General features: G+C 42.9%; 1 protein-coding gene across 1 annotated transcript; it reads right to left on the reverse strand.

Annotated features, from left to right (window-relative positions):
* Positions 1-1,564: 1,564 nt before the first annotated feature.
* On the reverse strand, positions 1,565-18,158 carry LOC119337402 (dnaJ homolog subfamily C GRV2-like). The gene is made up of 22 exons (XM_037609532.1): positions 17,389-18,158; positions 16,208-16,441; positions 16,035-16,122; positions 15,468-15,676; positions 15,116-15,217; positions 14,971-15,033; positions 11,813-14,005; positions 11,153-11,515; positions 10,913-11,053; positions 9,983-10,375; positions 9,383-9,874; positions 8,361-8,584; positions 7,917-8,261; positions 7,412-7,706; positions 5,953-6,399; positions 5,526-5,871; positions 4,816-5,159; positions 4,263-4,733; positions 3,729-3,853; positions 2,763-2,886; positions 2,235-2,303; positions 1,565-2,103 (listed from the first exon to the last, which is right to left on the reverse strand). The coding sequence occupies exons 1-22, from the start codon at positions 17,824-17,826 to the stop codon at positions 1,879-1,881; spliced, it is 7,731 nt and encodes a 2,576-aa protein (XP_037465429.1). The 5' UTR covers positions 17,827-18,158; the 3' UTR covers positions 1,565-1,878.
* Between the last annotated feature and the right edge of the window lie 811 nt (positions 18,159-18,969).

The following is an 18,969-nucleotide window of genomic DNA, read 5'->3' on the forward strand; positions in this document are numbered from 1 at the left end:
TGGTTTTCTGTTGCTGAGGTTTTTTTGCTGGAACTATCATTTAATTGTGCTGGAACCGACATTTTTTGGGGCCATGCTACAAATCAGCCGAGTGATGTTAGGAAGATTAAACCGCCTCCAGGGCCGTCGATTCTGACTCTCCCAGCCGCATGATCTGGCACCTCCTGTGCCAGCACAATGCAGCAGCTTCCATGGCAGTACCGCTTGCTTGCTGCTCCCATGGCAGCATCGCTTAACATGACCCCCGGCGGCGCTCCATTGCAGCGTCGATGACGCTTCAATGCAACCCCGGCGAAGCTTCAATGCCCCCGTGGTGCTTCAGTGCAGCTCCGGCGGTGCTTCATTGCAACCCGACAGAGCTTTTGCCGATGCCGCGACGTTTCATTGCTGCTCCGGCAGCCCCGGCGATGCTCCATGGCAGCAACGTGGCCTGGCGAGCTCCATGGCAGCACCGGCGCCGGAGGATGTTGCGACCGAGTGTGCGACGGCGATGGCGGATGCAGCGATGCAACAGCGACAGCAAACAACCGCGCTGACGGATGCTTCGATGCAAAGACATCAACGACAGCACACGACGACGCCGACAGGTGGTCTGACGCAGCCTCGACGGCGAGGGTGGATGGAGCGATGCAACAACGACAACGCCGACAGATGCTTCGATGCAGCGCACAGCAGCAACAACACGCGGCCATGGCGGGAGTAGCATCTTAGAATTGACGACCAGGAGGGCCATGGTTGGATTGCAGCGGAGTAGCGTCATGGGATTGACGGCTATGAGGGCCATGACGGGATTGCTAACAAGTAGCTAGCATCATGGGATTGACGGCCATGGCGGCCAACTGCGACAGCAACGACGGCTTGCATCAAATGGCAGCTGCGACCATGGTGGGATTGCAAAGCAGCAGGGTGGCAGATGCGGCGGTCCCTCCCGGTTCCCAGCTGTGGTGGTTGGTGGTGCTCGGCCGCTCCCCATGGGAAAGGTAGAAAGGGGAAAAGAGAGAAAACGAGTGGAGAAGAGAGATTGCAACGAGATAAGGTTAGGATAAAGCGGTGGGTGGTCTGGCAGGGGAAACGTGTCGCACAAAGACGACGGTTTAAGGTAGGAAGAAATCATCTGGACGAAACGAAACGTTTTCCCATTTTTTGTTGCAACCGCCTTCGCGTTTTGCTACGACCAGCGAAGCTTTTTGCTACATCTATACATTAACTTTTTGCTACATACGGCTCCAAAGTCAACGAGAAACACAGGGAGACAACAGACTGTGAGGGGCGGGAGACAACAGACGGTGAGGGGCGGCAACCAGCAGCAAGGGCAAGGATCGGCGAGACACGAGCGCCAGGCCGCAGCGACAGCGCTGCGTTCCCATGAGGAAGGAGGAACCGAGATCAAAAGCGGAGCGTGATGCAACTTTTTTTTTCCTGTTGCGAGACCCAGATACGGGTCAAATATGCTGAATCAGACGCTCGCGCGATGACCAGCCCAACTGTTCGGCCGGTGCGCCGGCGCCTATCAGCACCCTTCTTGATTTCCCAGAAATTATTTCATGCAACTTTGGATAAAATGTGAGAGGCGAAAGAAATACCATGCAACTCATTCCTCTTGTGTGAAAAGGACAATGTATTGGCATGGCATGAAGCCGAAACGAATCGATGCAATCATTTCCATCCCGGATATTTCTATGGACAGGTGAAACTCACAAAAAGGAGTACTTTTACATGTACAAACGCACACGACACCCGACCTCTGTGTAACGGAAAAAACTGTACATGCTATGTACTCGCAAGCCACCTGCAGTCGCGCTCTGAAGAGCTAACCAACTCCAAAATGTTCACGCCGTCGTCAAGAAGCTGAGATCAGCATGTTTTTCATCTTGTGCACTACGAATGCCGCCGCCCGCTGGCAGGATTTACAGGACCAGTCGGTGGAGGAGGAGATGACGATGGTAGACGGACCAGGGAGGGTTGAGGCGAGGGCGCCGCCGTGAGGGCATAGGTGAGCCTTGAAGATGAGCTCTCAATAAGCCCTGCAACTCCGGCAGCAGAAGTTTGTGCATTGGATGGAAGGAACAGGTCATGTTTCTGGTCTTTGTAAGCACTCCATACCTGCAAAAGAGAGAAAAAAGATCTTAATTAACTAACTAGAATTCTTGTTTACTGCTGAGTGAGTCGCTTCATCAATGACTACTCCTGCAATTTCATGAGCTAATATGAACCGTAGAGTTCTATCGACTCACATCAGAAGAATTAAGGATTTCTCGAACTTTAGCACAGTGAGCGCCTTCCGTTGCAAAAGCATGAAGTACCTGTTTAGATAAAGCAAAACAAAAGTACATCAAACATATCAACAAAACACAAGCCTTAGAGGCTATTCAAGTATGAAGAAATTGAAGTTTCAAACGACTCAAACCTAAAATGCATAAATACCACAACAAGGCCTTAACAGGATCCAAGGACTCCACCGTCTTATATCATGCTTTAACTACTCAATAGTCACGAGACTAATGCTCTGAAGACTTGACGACATGAAATGTAGTTCAGCCAATTCTTTGGGCAAACACTTGATTTATTTTCATGTCAAATATTTCAGGGCAATCTTAAACTCATACCACCCAGTACCCAAAACAAGCAAAATGGAAGATGCACTTTGGACATCAGCTCCCTAGAGACTGTCTATGGTCAAACCAATTATCTTTTGATTGCATCTAACTGCTCAGTGCAATAGCAAGATTTAACTAAAATGCTACCCAGAATATGATGCTTACCTCCACTGCTAATACACGCCCAATTGAAGCCTCTGATTCATTCCACTTCATTTGGTTACAGAGTCCCTGCCTTCCACCAGCTCTCCAGTCAAGAATGCCAAGGAGCACATCAACAAGACCGACCCTATTTTGATTCGTAGTAAATACAGAGCAAAAAAATAGTTATTGTGCTGTTTTCACTGAAAAGCAGTAGCTCTACCACTGCAGTGACTAACAAGATGAAGCAAGTAGAACTGGTAGTGGTAGGTCCTCGTTAGGATTACTTTCCATTCAAAAAAAGTCTCAATATATTGCAAATGATGGTTATTTAGACAAAAGGTGTATTCAAAGTCTAACCAGAGGAAAAACAATACTCCCTCCGTTCCATAATATAGTGCGTATAGAATTTTTGAAAAGTCAAATCTCGCAAACTTTGACCAAGTTTGTAGAGAGAAACATTTACATTTAGAATGTCAAACGTATATCATTAGATTCATCATAAGATGTAGTTTCATATTTTATATTTTTGGTATTGTGGATATAAATAGTTTTCTTTACAAACTTGGTCAAAGTTTGTAAAGTTTGATTTTTCAAAAAATCTATATGCACTGCATTATGGAACGGAGGGAGTACAAGCTAATATGTTTTAGTTCTGTGAAATGTCAAAAGAATGGGGTAAAGGCAGATGCTGGGATGCTGCAGAATACCTAATTTTCCAATCAGAAAAAAATGCTATATTGAGAAAGTTTTGATCAGAAAGGTTTACAACATAAATGGAACCCACTAAATGCAAATGTTTCATAAATTACCAGGTGCATCCTTTAAAGTTGCATATTCACGCAAGTCTGCCCTCTAACATATATAGCCCCAATGCATTGAATAGTGATTGTTGAAGGCCACTTCAAATTTGCGAAATTAAATGATATTTGGGAAATGGAATATTCTATTTTATATTTAAAGTCCTATAGCTAAACTGGAGCAGCTTACTTTAACCCCTGTGCAACAAGCGCGTCTCTAGCTCGATTACCAGCGCCAACAACACGCTTTATTGTCTCTAATGCCAGTATACTTCCACCTTGCCATCCAATTGCTTTCATAAGCAGTGCAACAACCTGCAACGTAGTTCAAGAAATAGATCACGATGGGCCCCTTAGATGCCATTAATGAAAAGATGTGCTACGCCAATCATATCGGATTTCCTCTTCTGGCTTCTCCCCCCATAAGTTCTACAGAATATACTTCCAAACTATAAAGGCAAACATCTTATAAATTTAAGAGATAAATAGTTATTGTTGAAGTGATGCCAGAAAAGGAATTTTCAGTCATAATTTCTTTAAACACCAAGGCTCACAGTGAACTTAGTATTATCAAGCTTTGACACCAAACATTTTCAGATGAAGTCAAAGCACATTAGTGGCCATGCTGCTGTATCAGCAAAAAAGATGCTACAAAAAAGTTCAATATGCAATGTTCCCCTCAAGAGTCATAACAAACACAAATAAGTTCATAATAATTTAATACCTGAGGAGTTCCTGCACTTGTTGCTGCCATAGCTTCAGCACAAGTGGTGCTAGACGCCAGCTGATGTAGTACTCGCAAACAACTAAGGCGAACCCTCTCTTGTGGAGTCTGCACAGTGGTCTCAGAGACACCATCAGAGTTGTCGTGCTCAATAGGTTCTGCTTGCGCTCTACTTGTGTCCTGTCCAGATGCCATAGTCTCCCTTCTTCCCTCATAAGCCATAGCTGCAACCAGCTTTGGAACATAACCTAGGTAACCAACATGGTCTGCAAGTGCCGGATGAACACGCAACAAGGAAACAAGTGCGGCAGAAAGCAGCAAAGGAAGTTCTGGATCAACAGCATTTGCTTCATAGTGGGTAGCAGCAACTGAAGAAACATACTGATCTAGGAGCCCTTCAAGGAATCTTTTAGGGTTTCTCAGTGGAAACTTGGGATCCTTTAGGAAAAGTCTCACATATATTCCACCAACCTGAAATTTGCACAGCATGATAATACCTAAGCCAATGTTATGAAATGCAGGTACCAGAATAATTCTAGAACAAGCACTATACCTGTGGTTCATCCTTCATTACATGTTGGCCAGATGGTTGTTCCGGCACATCCCAATCAACAAGACGTCCTTTCATCTGCTCTTGGTAAAGGTCTGCCGCCATGGTAGACAGCTGCGCAGAAAGAGAAGCTGCCATTGCAGGTGTCCATACAAGTTCAGGAGTTTCTGTTGTCTGTTCAAGAGATGAAACAACAGCTTCCCCAGGTCCATCTCTAATTGCAGAAACCAAACCATCGGGCAAGAATCTAGCAAGTGTGATGGCCACCCTGGGACCATGCATCGGCTGCCCAGCAAGTTTGCCCAATAAGGATGCAGCTGCAGCTCTTTGCTGCATAGGGATTTCCTCTGCATGATATAAACTAAGTGAGTAATATGTTGTACATAATTAGATCTCTAAACTAGTGGTAGTTAAACATGAAAAAACCAATGTGAACGGTAAGAAGTTAAAAATAGAACAAAGTTTGATAAACACATAGGAAACTTAAAGGTGGTGGATCAGTGCAAGATACTGGTGAGAAGTTCACACTACATTTTAAAAAATCAATTAATTAAACATACTATTGCTCATGAAATAACAGCTGGTGCCAACAAAACAGCAAGAGCATCAAGAATGTGGAACTTGTAAAATACACATTAGTTTCTGAAATAGCAACACCATAGCCTCATATAAATATCTAATGTAGCAAAAATTGCCAAAATACAGATTGTCACCTTGAAGGGGTAACATAAGTTCGAGAATGTACACTACACCACCATGCTTGGCAGCAGCCCAGGCCAACTCTGGTGTGCTGGCCAAAGAATAGAGGACAGCAAGTGCCCCATCCCTACAAGAAGGATTGCAGTGTAGTATCTGAAATAGCAAAATGAGGCTCGTCCTTTCTGCGACCATGGCCTCCAAACAAGGAGCATGCTTTGTCAAGAGAGAAAGAACACTTAAACAAATTTGTGGGATATTGCTTTCAGGAGGAACAGGCAGCGCAAGGCATTCAAATAGAGGTGTCAATCGTTCCTTGGAAGCAAAAACAGCAGCCAAGCCTGGATTACTTGTCAGCAGATTCTGTAGCAAAAAAGAATGAAAAAAAGTCAGAAAATGAGCAGCATACACAGAAAGCTTGAGAAACCTGTTCCAAAAGAGTACCTGAAGCGATGTTAACCCACTTCTGAGGTTTGTAATAACTTCACAATCTCCGCCAGTTTCATATTTACTGCCTTTTTCAAATGAATTATCCTCTTTTCCTTCATTAGTTGAATCACTGGCTCCACCATTTTCAGTAGATGTATCGATAACCGAATCATGTTCATGCATCATATTTTCCTCCGAATTTATGGAATTCCACTTTTGCACTAGACCTGCTATAAACTTAAGAAGAGCAATGCAAAATCCTTCCTGATCACTTATTTCATAATCTGGTTGATTGTTGTAAACTCTCAAGTACACATCACCAACATTCAATTCTTTTGACAAAGCTTCATAGTTAAAAGACTGTGATTCTGTCAAATCGTACGAACCATCAGGACCTTGGCTAGTTCGCTGCTGATCTACAAATTTGAGGAGCTCTCCTCTGGTTGAAGAATTCCATATGATCTACAACAAGAAAACATTCTTAAGCTATAAAAACCAAATCCACACATACAACTAAACAGTACTCCCTCCGTAAACTAATATAAGAGCGTTTAGAACACTAAAATAGTGATCTAAACACTGTTATATTAGTTTACAGAGGGAGTAGTAGATTGTCGTGTAATAATCTCTGAAACGTGTTCATGAAAAGCAGCTTGCAATTGCTCACTTAAAGCAACAAAATATGTAAATTAGTGAAGCCATCATCACATATATATAGAACCAAACTATAGTAGATTGGTGGAAAGTAACTACTCCCTCCATTCATAATTAGATTACCTTTCATACAGTCTCCAAGATGCAATTTTGGCCACTACTTTCCATACGGATATTTTAGTACAAACTATCAAATTGTCATATTATGGAAATAATTTTCATGACATTTATAACAATATTGTTTTTACTTAACCAATCTAAAAAATATTACAAGTTAAATGTAGAGAAGTTTAACTGCATACACTCAAGGAAGCCGTCCATTTGTGAACTGACGTAGTACGTAAGTAGTGAAATACTCCCTTCATTCACAAATATAAAATATTCTAACTTTTTTCTCAATCGGATGTATATAGACACGTTTTAGTGGGTTTGGCCACTCATTTCAGTCTGTATGTAATCCATGTTGGAATATCTTATATTTTGGAACGGAGAAGTAGTTTATAATTGCTCCCTATGAAGCAATTGCATGGTTGATTAAATAAACAACAACATCACTACTCAGAGTGTGCTTCTGTTTATACCCGTAGAGAACATCAATTCCATAGCTAATTAATATCAAGTCAGGACTAGAGACTAAGTAAGACTATGAAACTGCTCTTGCTACATCTTTGAAGCTAGATCCACTGTCATGGAATTCACTAAGTCCAGTGAGGTGTATGCACGTGTGCGTGGATTATGTGCCAGTAATAATAATAGCAAAGTAGTAAAGTAGTTAGCTTAGCAAATTGCCTAATACACAATTGAACAGAGGACCTATTACCTCTGGTGACTCTAAGTTTGAATTCAGATTTGATAATAGATCTTTGGGTGGCCGGTTTCTCAGCATGTCAGCAAGCTTGGGAGTAAGAAGTGCTCTTAATGTATTGAAAGCAGGAAGGTTAGATGGGCTTGATATTCCGTCACCACCAAGACCACAAAGCTTTGACAAAGCCTGAGCTGCATGTACTGCATGAAGATTTTTGGCAATCTGCACCCTTGCCCCAACACCATGTGATTCATTTGTCTCATTCTCTTCTGCTGTCGAATCGTATTGAAGCAGTAAGGGCAAGACAAACCTGAAAAACATTTGAATTGATATGTCACTGCTATGGCTTCACATTACCTACTTTTTTGCTAATGTATATGTCAATTTGATTCAGTCAAGTATAATATGTACAGAAAATTCATTCAGTACTAACTCCATGTTGCTATAGCTTCTTTTCTTTTAGGAGAGAGGAGGGAATCATCATTATAATAGCAATAGCAAAAAGATGGCAGGGCAGTACCATAAAAAGCCAGCGGCAAGCAGAGCATTTTGCAATTCAGATGAAACTGAAACATTAGCAGCTGTCTGCAGAGCAGCATCCACAGCCGAGGGAACAAATTCAAGTTCTGTACAGTGCACAATGTCCTCAACAAGGCCAGCAAACTTAAGAATCTCAACTCTTCCTGACTCAAACAGGCTGAGCGCTGAAAATGTGTGCATTATATTGGTGACTATTTTTGCCGCTGGTTCATGTGCCGGAGTTGTGGGCTGAACGATGCACATGCAACGTGAAAGCAGTGTTGCCAACAACGGGATACCGCTGTCTCGTATAAGCTCTTCTCCATTTAGTGAAGATGATGCACATCTGGCAGCAGATGAGAAGAACATGAGAGATATTCAATGAAAATAAACAGTTTCTAAACAAATATATAAACATAGCTAAACTAAGTTTCTTTTAGCTTACGTCAGCCAAATCAGCTCTGAAGCGGCTATCAAAAGAGGGGCTCTATCAGATGAAAGGAAATTGCTATCATCCTTGTCTACAGTAACTGCATTTAGCAACATAGGATAGCCAGCATATTTGAATGGTTCCAAGACATGTCCATATCTCTTGTACAAGATGCACTGTGCCTTAAGTAAGAGTATCAGCCTCCAGAGCTGTGGTCCCTGCAATCCTTGCATACTTGCCTGCATGCACAGATATTACATTACAGTAAATGACTTTAAAAGGACTCAATGTCAATAGTCAAACACTGTGGGAATAATCTTAAAAGTACTCAATATTTCCTCACATGTTCCCTTTTGCCTTACTCCAACTTGTAGGGAGAATGTTACAAGGTGGAAATAGATTTGTGAAGTGCACAGAAGAAATCTGCTCATACAGTTACCCCAATAAAAGAAAAGGACGGACCAAATAAGAATAAGAAACAAAAAGAGAAGGCAAAACATGGAGAACAGCTTAATCAAATTCAACAAGCAAATGCTTTTCCATACACAATTACTCCCTCCGTCCCTAAATATAAGCCTTTTTAGAGATTTCAATATGTATGTAGACGTAGTTTAGAGTGTAGATTCACCCATTTTGCTCCGTATGTAGTCCATATTGGAATCTCTAAAAAGACTTATATTTTAGGAACGGAGGGAGTATAATTTAGATTTAGAGATCTTCCACAGGAGAAAACTTAAAGCTAAGAAAAATAAACACCTTAGTCTTCCTTAGAAAGGATAACCTGAGATTTACTACACTCATTTTATGTTGCTAGCAATCCTCCACGAAAAATTACTCTATGCTAAAAATAATCCAGTTATAGCAGCCTTTGAAGAGGCCCAAGGGGGTTATGTATCTATTGCATGCCTAACTCCATATAACTAACCCATCTATCATTTTATTTATGGTGCGTCCAATTTAATTAGTTAATTTAACTATAAGAAATCAAGCATGCCAAAGGTGGCATGGTGTCAACAGTCATAGAAACAATGGAATACCTGCAATCGCTCGTAAGCCTTTTGCACAGCAACAAACTTTTCTCTTCCCTCAGGGTTCTTGTCTGGATGGTATTTTATTGCCAGCTTCCGGTATTGGCGCTTAAGCTTCTCTTCGTCGATGTTTTCAATATTTTTGGCCAAACTGGCCAAATTTAATTCGGACGACTTTTTGCTACTACCCTTCTCGCCAATTACAAGATCATCGAGAGTAATCTCCAGTATCTTGCAGGCTTCTTCTTCAGACAAATCCATTGGACGGCGAGTTAACTCTTCACGCCACATTGCCAGTAGTGACTGCAAAAACTCTACGTGTTCAACAATGGGCCAGTTAGGAAACCTGATCTCATCACATAGGTTCCGAAGGTAGTAACGATGGCACCACATCTCATCTTTCAGATTCGGGTAGGTCACAGGTGGCATAGGAGCATAATCATACAATGAATGGCAATGTTGAGCCAATTTCTGAGAAAAATCACCGAGATGCTGCAGAACCTAAGAAAACAAGTAGAACGCAAAAAAGTATTTGAAAATAAGATTAAAATCCAGAAATTTCAAAGCAAATGTCTTAAAAAATAGCAATGAAGGCTACAGACAAAATACCTGACGGATAAGATGTTCTGCCCTCATTTTGTGGGTCCATATAATCTCTGGTGTGTCAGAATCAGACACCATTGCGGCAGCAAAAGCAGAAGGACCACTACGTTCTAAGACATACAGCAGTGATTCTGGTAGCAGTCCACCTAGTACACTGCGCTTTGCCAAAGGCAATGATGAAGATACTGCAGCCTCTTCACCACCATGAAAGGCTTGATGAGTATGCGTGGCCGAAAAAAGTTGTGCGATTGATAGAAGGTTTGAACCAGGGTATGCCAATGCAAAGTAAAAGGCACCAGTACTATATAATCGAATCATAGCTTTGGGATTTCTTGTGACAATAGCCTTAAGCAAAGAGGCAGATACTTCAACAATGCTTGGTTCCCCAGTAAGCATGGCCTATATATAATTCCAAAACGTTTTGTTTCATCAGTGTTTGATTGATAAAATGATTCCGGAAGTCATGAAAAATAAGTCATAACACAATTTATCGCAATATAAGCATGAGGTTTACTGGTACGACAACAGCTTATCATAAAAACAAATGCTAGATCGGTAACGGTGATAACTACGCTAACAGGTTTACTAGGGATTTGTAATCTGCTGGCACATTCTGGGATTGTTGTTGGTTCTGAACCTGGAATTTGATCTCGTTTGGTGGTTTCTTTAATGAAATAGGAGGGAAACCCCCTCTTTTGTTCAAAAAAAAAAACATTCTGGGATTGTTACTTCATCGGCACACTTTGCTGTTTAGATTATGTTTATCAAACATGTTCCTATCTGTATCCTAGTTGCGGATTAAGGGTATGTTAGTGGTATTTTATGGGAATAAATTCCCATATCGTGCACCTGTATGATCAACAGTATAAACAGGATAGCTACAAAGTAGTATCCACTGATGATAGAAAACAAAGCGAACTTGAGGCTAAAAAACACCTGAGCAACATGAGGAAGGCATCTTGGACTTGACAATATACGTTTCACCCTAGGAGTTGGGGTCACTATCTCTCCCGCATCATCAAGATCAGAATGTGCAGATGCCATACTATGCAATATAGACAAGGCAGCATCCGCAATCTGCGTACAGAAATACATTTTCATGAATCAACGACAGTGCAGAAAAATTACATGTGGGCCGCGTGTGTGCACATGATCATAAAGCTGCAGACTGAATACCTGAGTAGAAGTCAGAACAGGTGTTCTAACAGAAAGTGCCCAACGCAGCTCTCGAATGTCACGTAATCTTTTCCAGTCAGACATACTGGAGGCCCAACATTTTGTTGTCCAATCAATTGACTTCTTTGACCACAGCCTTCTAATAGCATCCTTTTCAAGTGGACCAACTTTTGTACCATCGTTGTCAATATACATCCACTCTTTTGAAGGCTCCATAAATGCGGTTGACGCAATGAGATTAGACTGTAGAGGAATAGCTGTCCGCTCAGATGCTTCATGAGCAACAGTTAACAAATCAACAGCCAAAACGCAGCCTCCAACAAGAACACACGCTTCAACATTTGAAAGGTCATTCATGAAGGCCTACAAAAAGAGGGGAAACCAAGAGTGAAATTTATCAGCATGGAAAAGACTCGCCACATCAGCAAATAACCTATTGATAATTGATCTTGATAAGATTGTATAAAATTATTGCCCACGTTCATTTTCTACGGGTATCTAAAGGTATTATGGATGATACTGACGTGGCGAGCCAAACTCCATGTGAATAAAGCTTGTTGACGTTTTCATATCTAGTGCATCTTATGTAATCTTACCAGATGATAAGATAGGAAAGAAAAAACAAAACTAAAGGGGAGGTTATGGTGTAGCACAACCAACCTTTAACAGAAGTAGCAATCGGTGTCTTAAAGCCCTATCATCTGTTCTGTCTAAGAGAACTGTAATATGTGCTGTGCCATCAAAAGGCCCAATAACTTTGTAATGTTGCTCATAAACTATAGCCATTGCCCTTGAACAAAGCTCTCTTACTGAGGAACCTCCACCCCCGCCAAACCCATCCAACCTTCCCATGTCACACCAATCATCAGATGAACCCAGTTCATCAGGAACTGCACCATCCACAGTTAGACCAACATCCGCATCACACAAGAAACGATGGTACAGAGCTCTAAAAAAAGCAACAGGGTCACGTAGTGGAAAATCCTGTGCTCGGTAATTACTTCCACTTTCAAGCAGCAACCGCAAGTAATATTGCCCCACACAGACTTCTTTAGACAAGCTAGGGTAGCTCACAAAAAATTCAGCATAGTTCCATGAAATTCGCGGTAAGGTGTCACTACCACCATCATCCTCACTTACCGAACTTCCAGGGTCAATATCATCGGTTCTTTCTTTCTCAACATCAAGGTTATGAACTTCAGTTTGCAATGCTTCCCTTAATTCTTGTCTTGTGCGTTCGTTCCATATCAAATCTGCTCTATTGTGATCTAGACCAAATGCTCTCCAAAATCCAAACCAATTACATAGTAGCCTGCCAGATCCCACAGGAGTGTTTTCCACCACAATCTGTGCAGGTACTGAGAAATCTGAATGTGAGGACTCGATAAGGTCACCATTAGCAGTGGGGTCCACTGAATAAGTGTGTGAATCCAGCTGTGGTGTTCCAAGTTGATGATTTTCAGAAACAGACTGAGGTACAGCACCATGTGGAACTGCATGAGAAGGGTCAATACTCGTAGCAGAAGGGGTGTGGGCGGTTGAGTACTGACCGACATGCCTCTGATTGACATCTGCTCCTCCATAAGGACCCACACTGGTGTGCCTGAAGAAATCTCCATCATCAACACTATTGGGCAGCATTCCTTGTTCTGGTGTTTCCATGTTCTTACCACCAAGAGCCCTCCTCTGCTGAAGTATCCGCTTCTGCCTTCTGCTTAGCGGCACTTCGTCATACTGGTTCTGAGAATCTTCATCTGACCTCGTATGAAGATAAGCAACAAGTCCAGGAGGAAGTATTCTGGACAGCAAATCCAGCGCAGGTTGATAAGAATCAGCCCACAGAGCAACAAGCTGCCGACTAACATCACGCCGCTCACCGGCAGGGAAGAAGAAAGCATTTAACAAATGCCTCAGAAGCGCACCATCCTTCAAGGCAGCATCGCGCATAGACTCTGCTGCTATTGCATCTTCCTCAGCGATTGTACGCATAATAACTGAAATGGTCTCTCTTACGCTTTCAGCAGGGTGCGCAAATAAGGCAAACAACCGACGGCGCAAACCAGCAACTTGACGTAGTAATTCAACAAATGTAGCATGTTGGGTTGTTTCACCATGGGGATCACAAAGCATAGCTTCCAGGATTTCGACAACAGACAGGGAAAGTAATGGTGAAACTGATAATGGCTTCAATCTGCTAACAAGGACTGGAACATAGATCGGTTGTGCAAACAGTACAGACTTTGCATGCATGTAGGTAGCATGGGATTCTCCCCTCGTATCCATCAACATCGATGTATCACCAGGACCACCACCAATTAGCATAGCCACAAGCCCAGCAGCCTCAGCTGCCACTCCCTCTGAGCCATTCCTAAGCAAACCCATTATTCTCCCAACAGCAACAGGAAATGCCATCACATGTGATGACACACTTCTTGATGTAAGTAGCCTCCGTAAGCATGCAACAAACCCCATTATTGTCGCTGCTGCTTTTGGTGATGGAGGCGGAAGAGGTGGAGCATCAGCAGGAAGATTTTGCGGGGTGGCTGGAAGAAGACTAATTAAAGCCATTAGGACCACCTCAGGCACTTCAATATTGATGGGCACTCCGGTATATGGTATACATGCATTAAACTCCCTTATTCTACGCCATAATCTGATTTTTGCTCCCGGAATAGTGTCAGATGAAGCTACAGCCTCTTTCGCGACCACAGCTAAATGTTTTACGTACATGTTAGCAGCTTCCATATCAACAGTAGCATTATGAGATATCTGAAGATGGGCAACCCCACAAGGTGGATCTATACGATGACCAGGCATAGTCAACCTTGGCAGCACTGGAATTGCACATTGCCTCTGCAAGCAACAAGAGATCAAAATAAAAAAGAATGCTTGGCCTCAGAGATCAAGGTGAGCATAGTAGACAAACACATGCAAGACGAATATCAACTGATAAGAAAGGAAGGCTGGATTGTACTATGCATTTTAAGCATGTGGTAGTGATCTATGCTAGAGGAGTGTAACTGTAGAAGAAACTCATGTCATGGGCACAAGAAAAAGATAAATCAATTTAGTACAGAACAAAGCTACATGACAGTTGAATTGCTTTAATGTTGAGCAAGTAGTTATGCAGTCCTTAGGTGATCAGTAACTATACACGACATGTGAACTTACACTGTTAGTGAGATTAAGTGTTTAATTGTAATAGGGCCAGGTGTGGTACATATCCATGTGTTTTGTTTCACTGCACTTCTAGTGCCTAGAAAGCACTTTGGTGTTTGCACTCAGTAATTGCTAAGCTGTATATTGTGAATATGTAATACGTATACACGAAGAAACTGTACTCTTCATACAGCTAATCAGGCACGACCGGAAATAGTGACTTGGAAAAAAAAGGGGGAGCCCAGTGCATGTAGCTCCCGCTTGCGCAGGGTCCGGGGAAGGCTCCGACCACTTTGGGTCTTTTGTACGCAGCCTTTCCCTGCATTTCTGCAAAGAGGCTGTTCCCAGGACTTGAACCCGTGACCACATGGTCACAAGGCAACAGCTTTACCACTGCGCCAAGGCTCCCCTTCAGATAGTGACTTGGAACCGCAAACTAAATTCTAACCAGGATGTATGTCTTTATTTTTCCCATTGAAAAGTATTGACTTAGATGAGCTAAAAGTACAAGTCACTTCAAGCTTGCTAAGAAGCACCGTAAATCTGAGTATTAGAAATATCAGGGTAGAACTAGTACAATTTTCTACCTCCACAAAACATTATATCAACTCTGTTGACCTCAAGTGGTGCAAAGTCGAGAAAGATCAAAGAAGTGATACCTGGGTTTGTAAAACATCAACAACTGTTGCAATTAAATTATCACGGGACGTACTTGCATATACCTGAGTGAGAAACAGAAGACAATTAGAAGGCGTTCCTGGCATTGGGCGCAGAGACTATTATATTATATTGCATACTACTTACATGAATCGGGCAACCATCATTGAATTCGAATGCAAACATCTGCGGCTCTTCTGCAAATCGTACAAGGGCACTTACTGCTGACAGAGGCCGGACAATAGTAGCCTGGAAAGATAAGATACAGTGCAACCAAGTAAAAAACCTACCATACCAAAGTCATAGCAGAAAGAAGGAACAAGCAATCTAACAGAAACATATCCACAATTGATGTGAGTGCCCTTAGACCTTGTACTCAATACTACCATTTAGTGAAAGCTGATTTGCCAATGGCAGGATACTTGAAGCATGCGCATATGCTATCAAAAGTTTCAGTGTGAATGATTTATACAAAAATAAAAACGAAAAAAATGGCTACCTCATAATTCTCAGGGCGCCTTTCCACAAGTGATGTGTTTGTAAGAACAAGTTGCCGAGAAACAGAATCACCCTGTTCTCCAAGTCCTCCCCGTGGTCCAACACCCAAACTCAAGCTCTCAATACAGGCAGTGCCATGTGCAGCAGGACGTAATCTTATTACTGACCATTCTCCATGCCGAGTTTCAGCAGCTCCAACTGCCTCATTAGCTAAAATGAAAATCAAGTGAGATGATAGCCACAGGGAACACAGAGAACATCAGTTCAAGTTTTATTCCTTTGTTGCATGACGCAGATGTAGATTTCATGACACTGTAGATAAACTTGAAACTAATACATGAGATAGATGTGAATTTTATGTACCAATCTGAACTTGGTGATATTTTGCTGAGTCTGTTTTATATTGATACTGAAGCTGTATACTGAAAAAATGTATTGAAACTGTACATAAGCATGAATATGTGCAGCCTCATCATCATAAACAATAGTCACCTAAAAACCTACTCAATATCCCCAACAAAATGGCAGCACAAGTAAAATTCATCATCACCAGATATACAATATTCACCTCTCCTTGCTATGAAGTCAGCAGCCGTCATTGACTGTGAATTGTCAGCAGAGAGTGATAATCCAATTGCTGACTTGGCAGTTTTTGTCTGAAAGATAACTGAGATTAGAATGCTACATCAACTTGTAGCAGGCAATGAAACAACTAATAAAGAAGAATACAAAAAGGCATACCAAAGATGATATAATCAGAGTGTTTGTACTGCCTGATGCAGCCATAAATGCTTTCGACTTCCTTCCATAAAGGGGGCATAGCACAAACCCTCCGCCTTCAGCGCTCCTCCTCCCATAATTATCCCCCAAGAGCAAGATAGCAGGAGAATCCATATCTCTAAAGTCCAAGCACCAGCGTAGATTACCAGAGTGTACTTCAAGGAGCTCAATTCCCAACGAAGTGACCTTAATTTTCTACATAATGTTTTTTAATGCCAGTAACCAAGATATCATCAGATGTTAAACAGCTGATGATTTAAAACAGTAGATTCATCTGAAACAGCACGGTGTAAGTAAATTACAGTAGAGGTACTCAATAATCAGCTGCCCGTCTAACTATTCATCAACCCAGTGCAGTAATGTTCATTTATTATTAGCTACTTAAATGCTTGGTATTAGCATTGCGGTCTTGTGGCACAGTTTGAAAACTGAGTGACTTAGTTTTCGGCCATTTATTGTAGCACGGTTTGAAAATTGGCGTTCATTTGTTAATTTTGTCCATAAATAGAGAGTTTAAAACCAATTGCGCGAAAAAATACTACTACCTCTGTACCAAAATATAAGACGTTTTGGTAGGCTAAACTAGTCTACAAAAATGTCTTCTATTTTGATACGGAGGAGCATTATACAAGTATGCTAAACTATTTTTAATTCCCCTTCAATTAGTAGCTTTGTAAACTAAGTTCGGCACCAAAAAGATGGAAGTATGGCACGATCCGAAGACCATTTATTTTTTACATCCCTTCAATTTGTAGCTTTGTAAACTAAGTCCCAGGCCCAAAAAAAATGACCGCATGACAATCTGAGAATCAGCAAGTATTTTGCCGCTGGGATTAGCAACAACTAGCTAACTATTTGACTTCAGTACGGATATATAAGATCACCCTCTTCTCAATCCCACCTCATTTGGCTAATTGGACAATTCTTTGGCTAGCTAACTGATGCAGCCCTTTAAATATAAAGTTTCAGTAATGCAGTTAGCAGTAGCACCTACCTCAAAACTAAGTTGGATTGGGCATGAAAGCATCGACTGATGACCGTGGAGATATTACAACCTTGTATTATTCAGAATAGTAGCACGGCTGGGTAGTGCTCGGAGAGAAGATAAGAAAGGCGCGATGGGGCAAGGGCGGAGAACTTACGAAGGGTGCCCACTCTTGGGTGCGGCGGCGGAGGTGGAGGACGGGGAACTCGACGACCGGGTGCACGGGGCGCAGGCGGTGGAGCTCGGTGAGGATCCCGGCGCGGAGCGGCGAGGAGAAGCGCATGGCCTTGAACTTGCCCTTGCCGTCAGAGCGGACGCTGAGCGAGAATTCGGCGGCGGCGTTGGGGTCGGGCGCCGCGCGGTCGAAGTCTGTGGCGAAGTCGTAGGAGTTGGTGACGGCGAGCGTGGTAGGGTCGAGCGTGACGACGCCCGAGGCGGCGATGCAGAGGATCCGGCGGTACCTCCCCCGCCACGAGTGCTTGACAACGAAGTACCTGGCGAGGTACTCGGGCTCCTCGGTAACGGCGGAGGAGGAGGCGTCGGCCCCGGCGTTGGCCGGCGGGGCCGCGGCGGTGTGGCGGCTGGCGAAGTCCATGTTCTCTAGGAGGCTGCGGCGGCGAGCATTAGGGTTCCGCCAGGGGAGCGGGAGCTGGAAGAAGGGGGAGCGCGGCGCCGCCGGAGAGTGGCGGGAGTGATTCGCCCCCAGCGCGGCCGATCTGGGCGACGAGATCCCCCCACCCGGCGATCCTGTCCAGGGTGGCCCGCGGGTACGCCGATCGCCGGATACCGGTAGGGTGGTCGGAGATTGAGAATTTCGCTGTCTTCTCGTCGGCGTCCGATTGATTTCGTTGATTTGATTTTGGCTTTTGTGTATTAGTTTTGTGCTTTTGTTGAGAGAAGCTGTACCACCTTCCGATCTCGGTTTTTCCACGGCTGAGGTGAAATCGTCGTGGTATCGTATCGTGGCAGGGAAGTGGAGCTGGCTCGACTCAGCCCCGCGCGAGGACACGTTCACTCCATCATCGTCAACTTGTCATAAAATCAAATCAAATTATTTTTCTTCTCTTCTTAGAAACAATCAATTTCTATGAAATCACTCCCGCCCCTAGTAGTAGATAGAGTAGAAAATAAAAGGAATTCATCAGTTGTGAAAGTTCATCAAGACATACAAGTTGATGGTTCCAAATGCATGTTATTATAAGTTCTAATATAGATGGCTCGTCAAAGAAAATCCACCCGAGGTTGTTCTTTAAATATGCCCTGAAGGCAATAATAATTGTATTATTTATTTTTAAGTAATTAAGTGTTTATATTCTATGTTAGGACTGTTATGGTTCTTGAGTATGTAATTCAGAGGAAAATTGATAAGCACGTGGAACTAATTCGGACTGACGTTGTTTTCAGCAGAATTATCGTGGTGTTATTTTTTTGCAGGAATAAAAGTTCTTGGAATGGGCTGAAACTTTTTGACGGTTTTTTTTGAATGAAATAAACCCCCGAAGCTTCGTAGGACGACCAGAAGAGCCACGAGGGCCCACTCGCCACCTGGGCGCGCCCGGGGGTGATGGTGCCCAAGTGCCTCGTGGGCTCACTTAGCCCCTCTTCACGTGATTCCAACTCTGAAAATTCCTATAAATACCAAAACTCTGGAAAGTTAACCTAGAACTTCGACTTCGCCGCCGCAAGCCTCTGTATCAAAGAGATCCCATCTGGATCCCTACTCCGGCACCATGCCGGA

This window comes from Triticum dicoccoides, chromosome 1B, assembly GCF_002162155.2.
Source record: "Triticum dicoccoides isolate Atlit2015 ecotype Zavitan chromosome 1B, WEW_v2.0, whole genome shotgun sequence".
NCBI lineage: Eukaryota > Viridiplantae > Streptophyta > Magnoliopsida > Poales > Poaceae > Triticum > Triticum dicoccoides.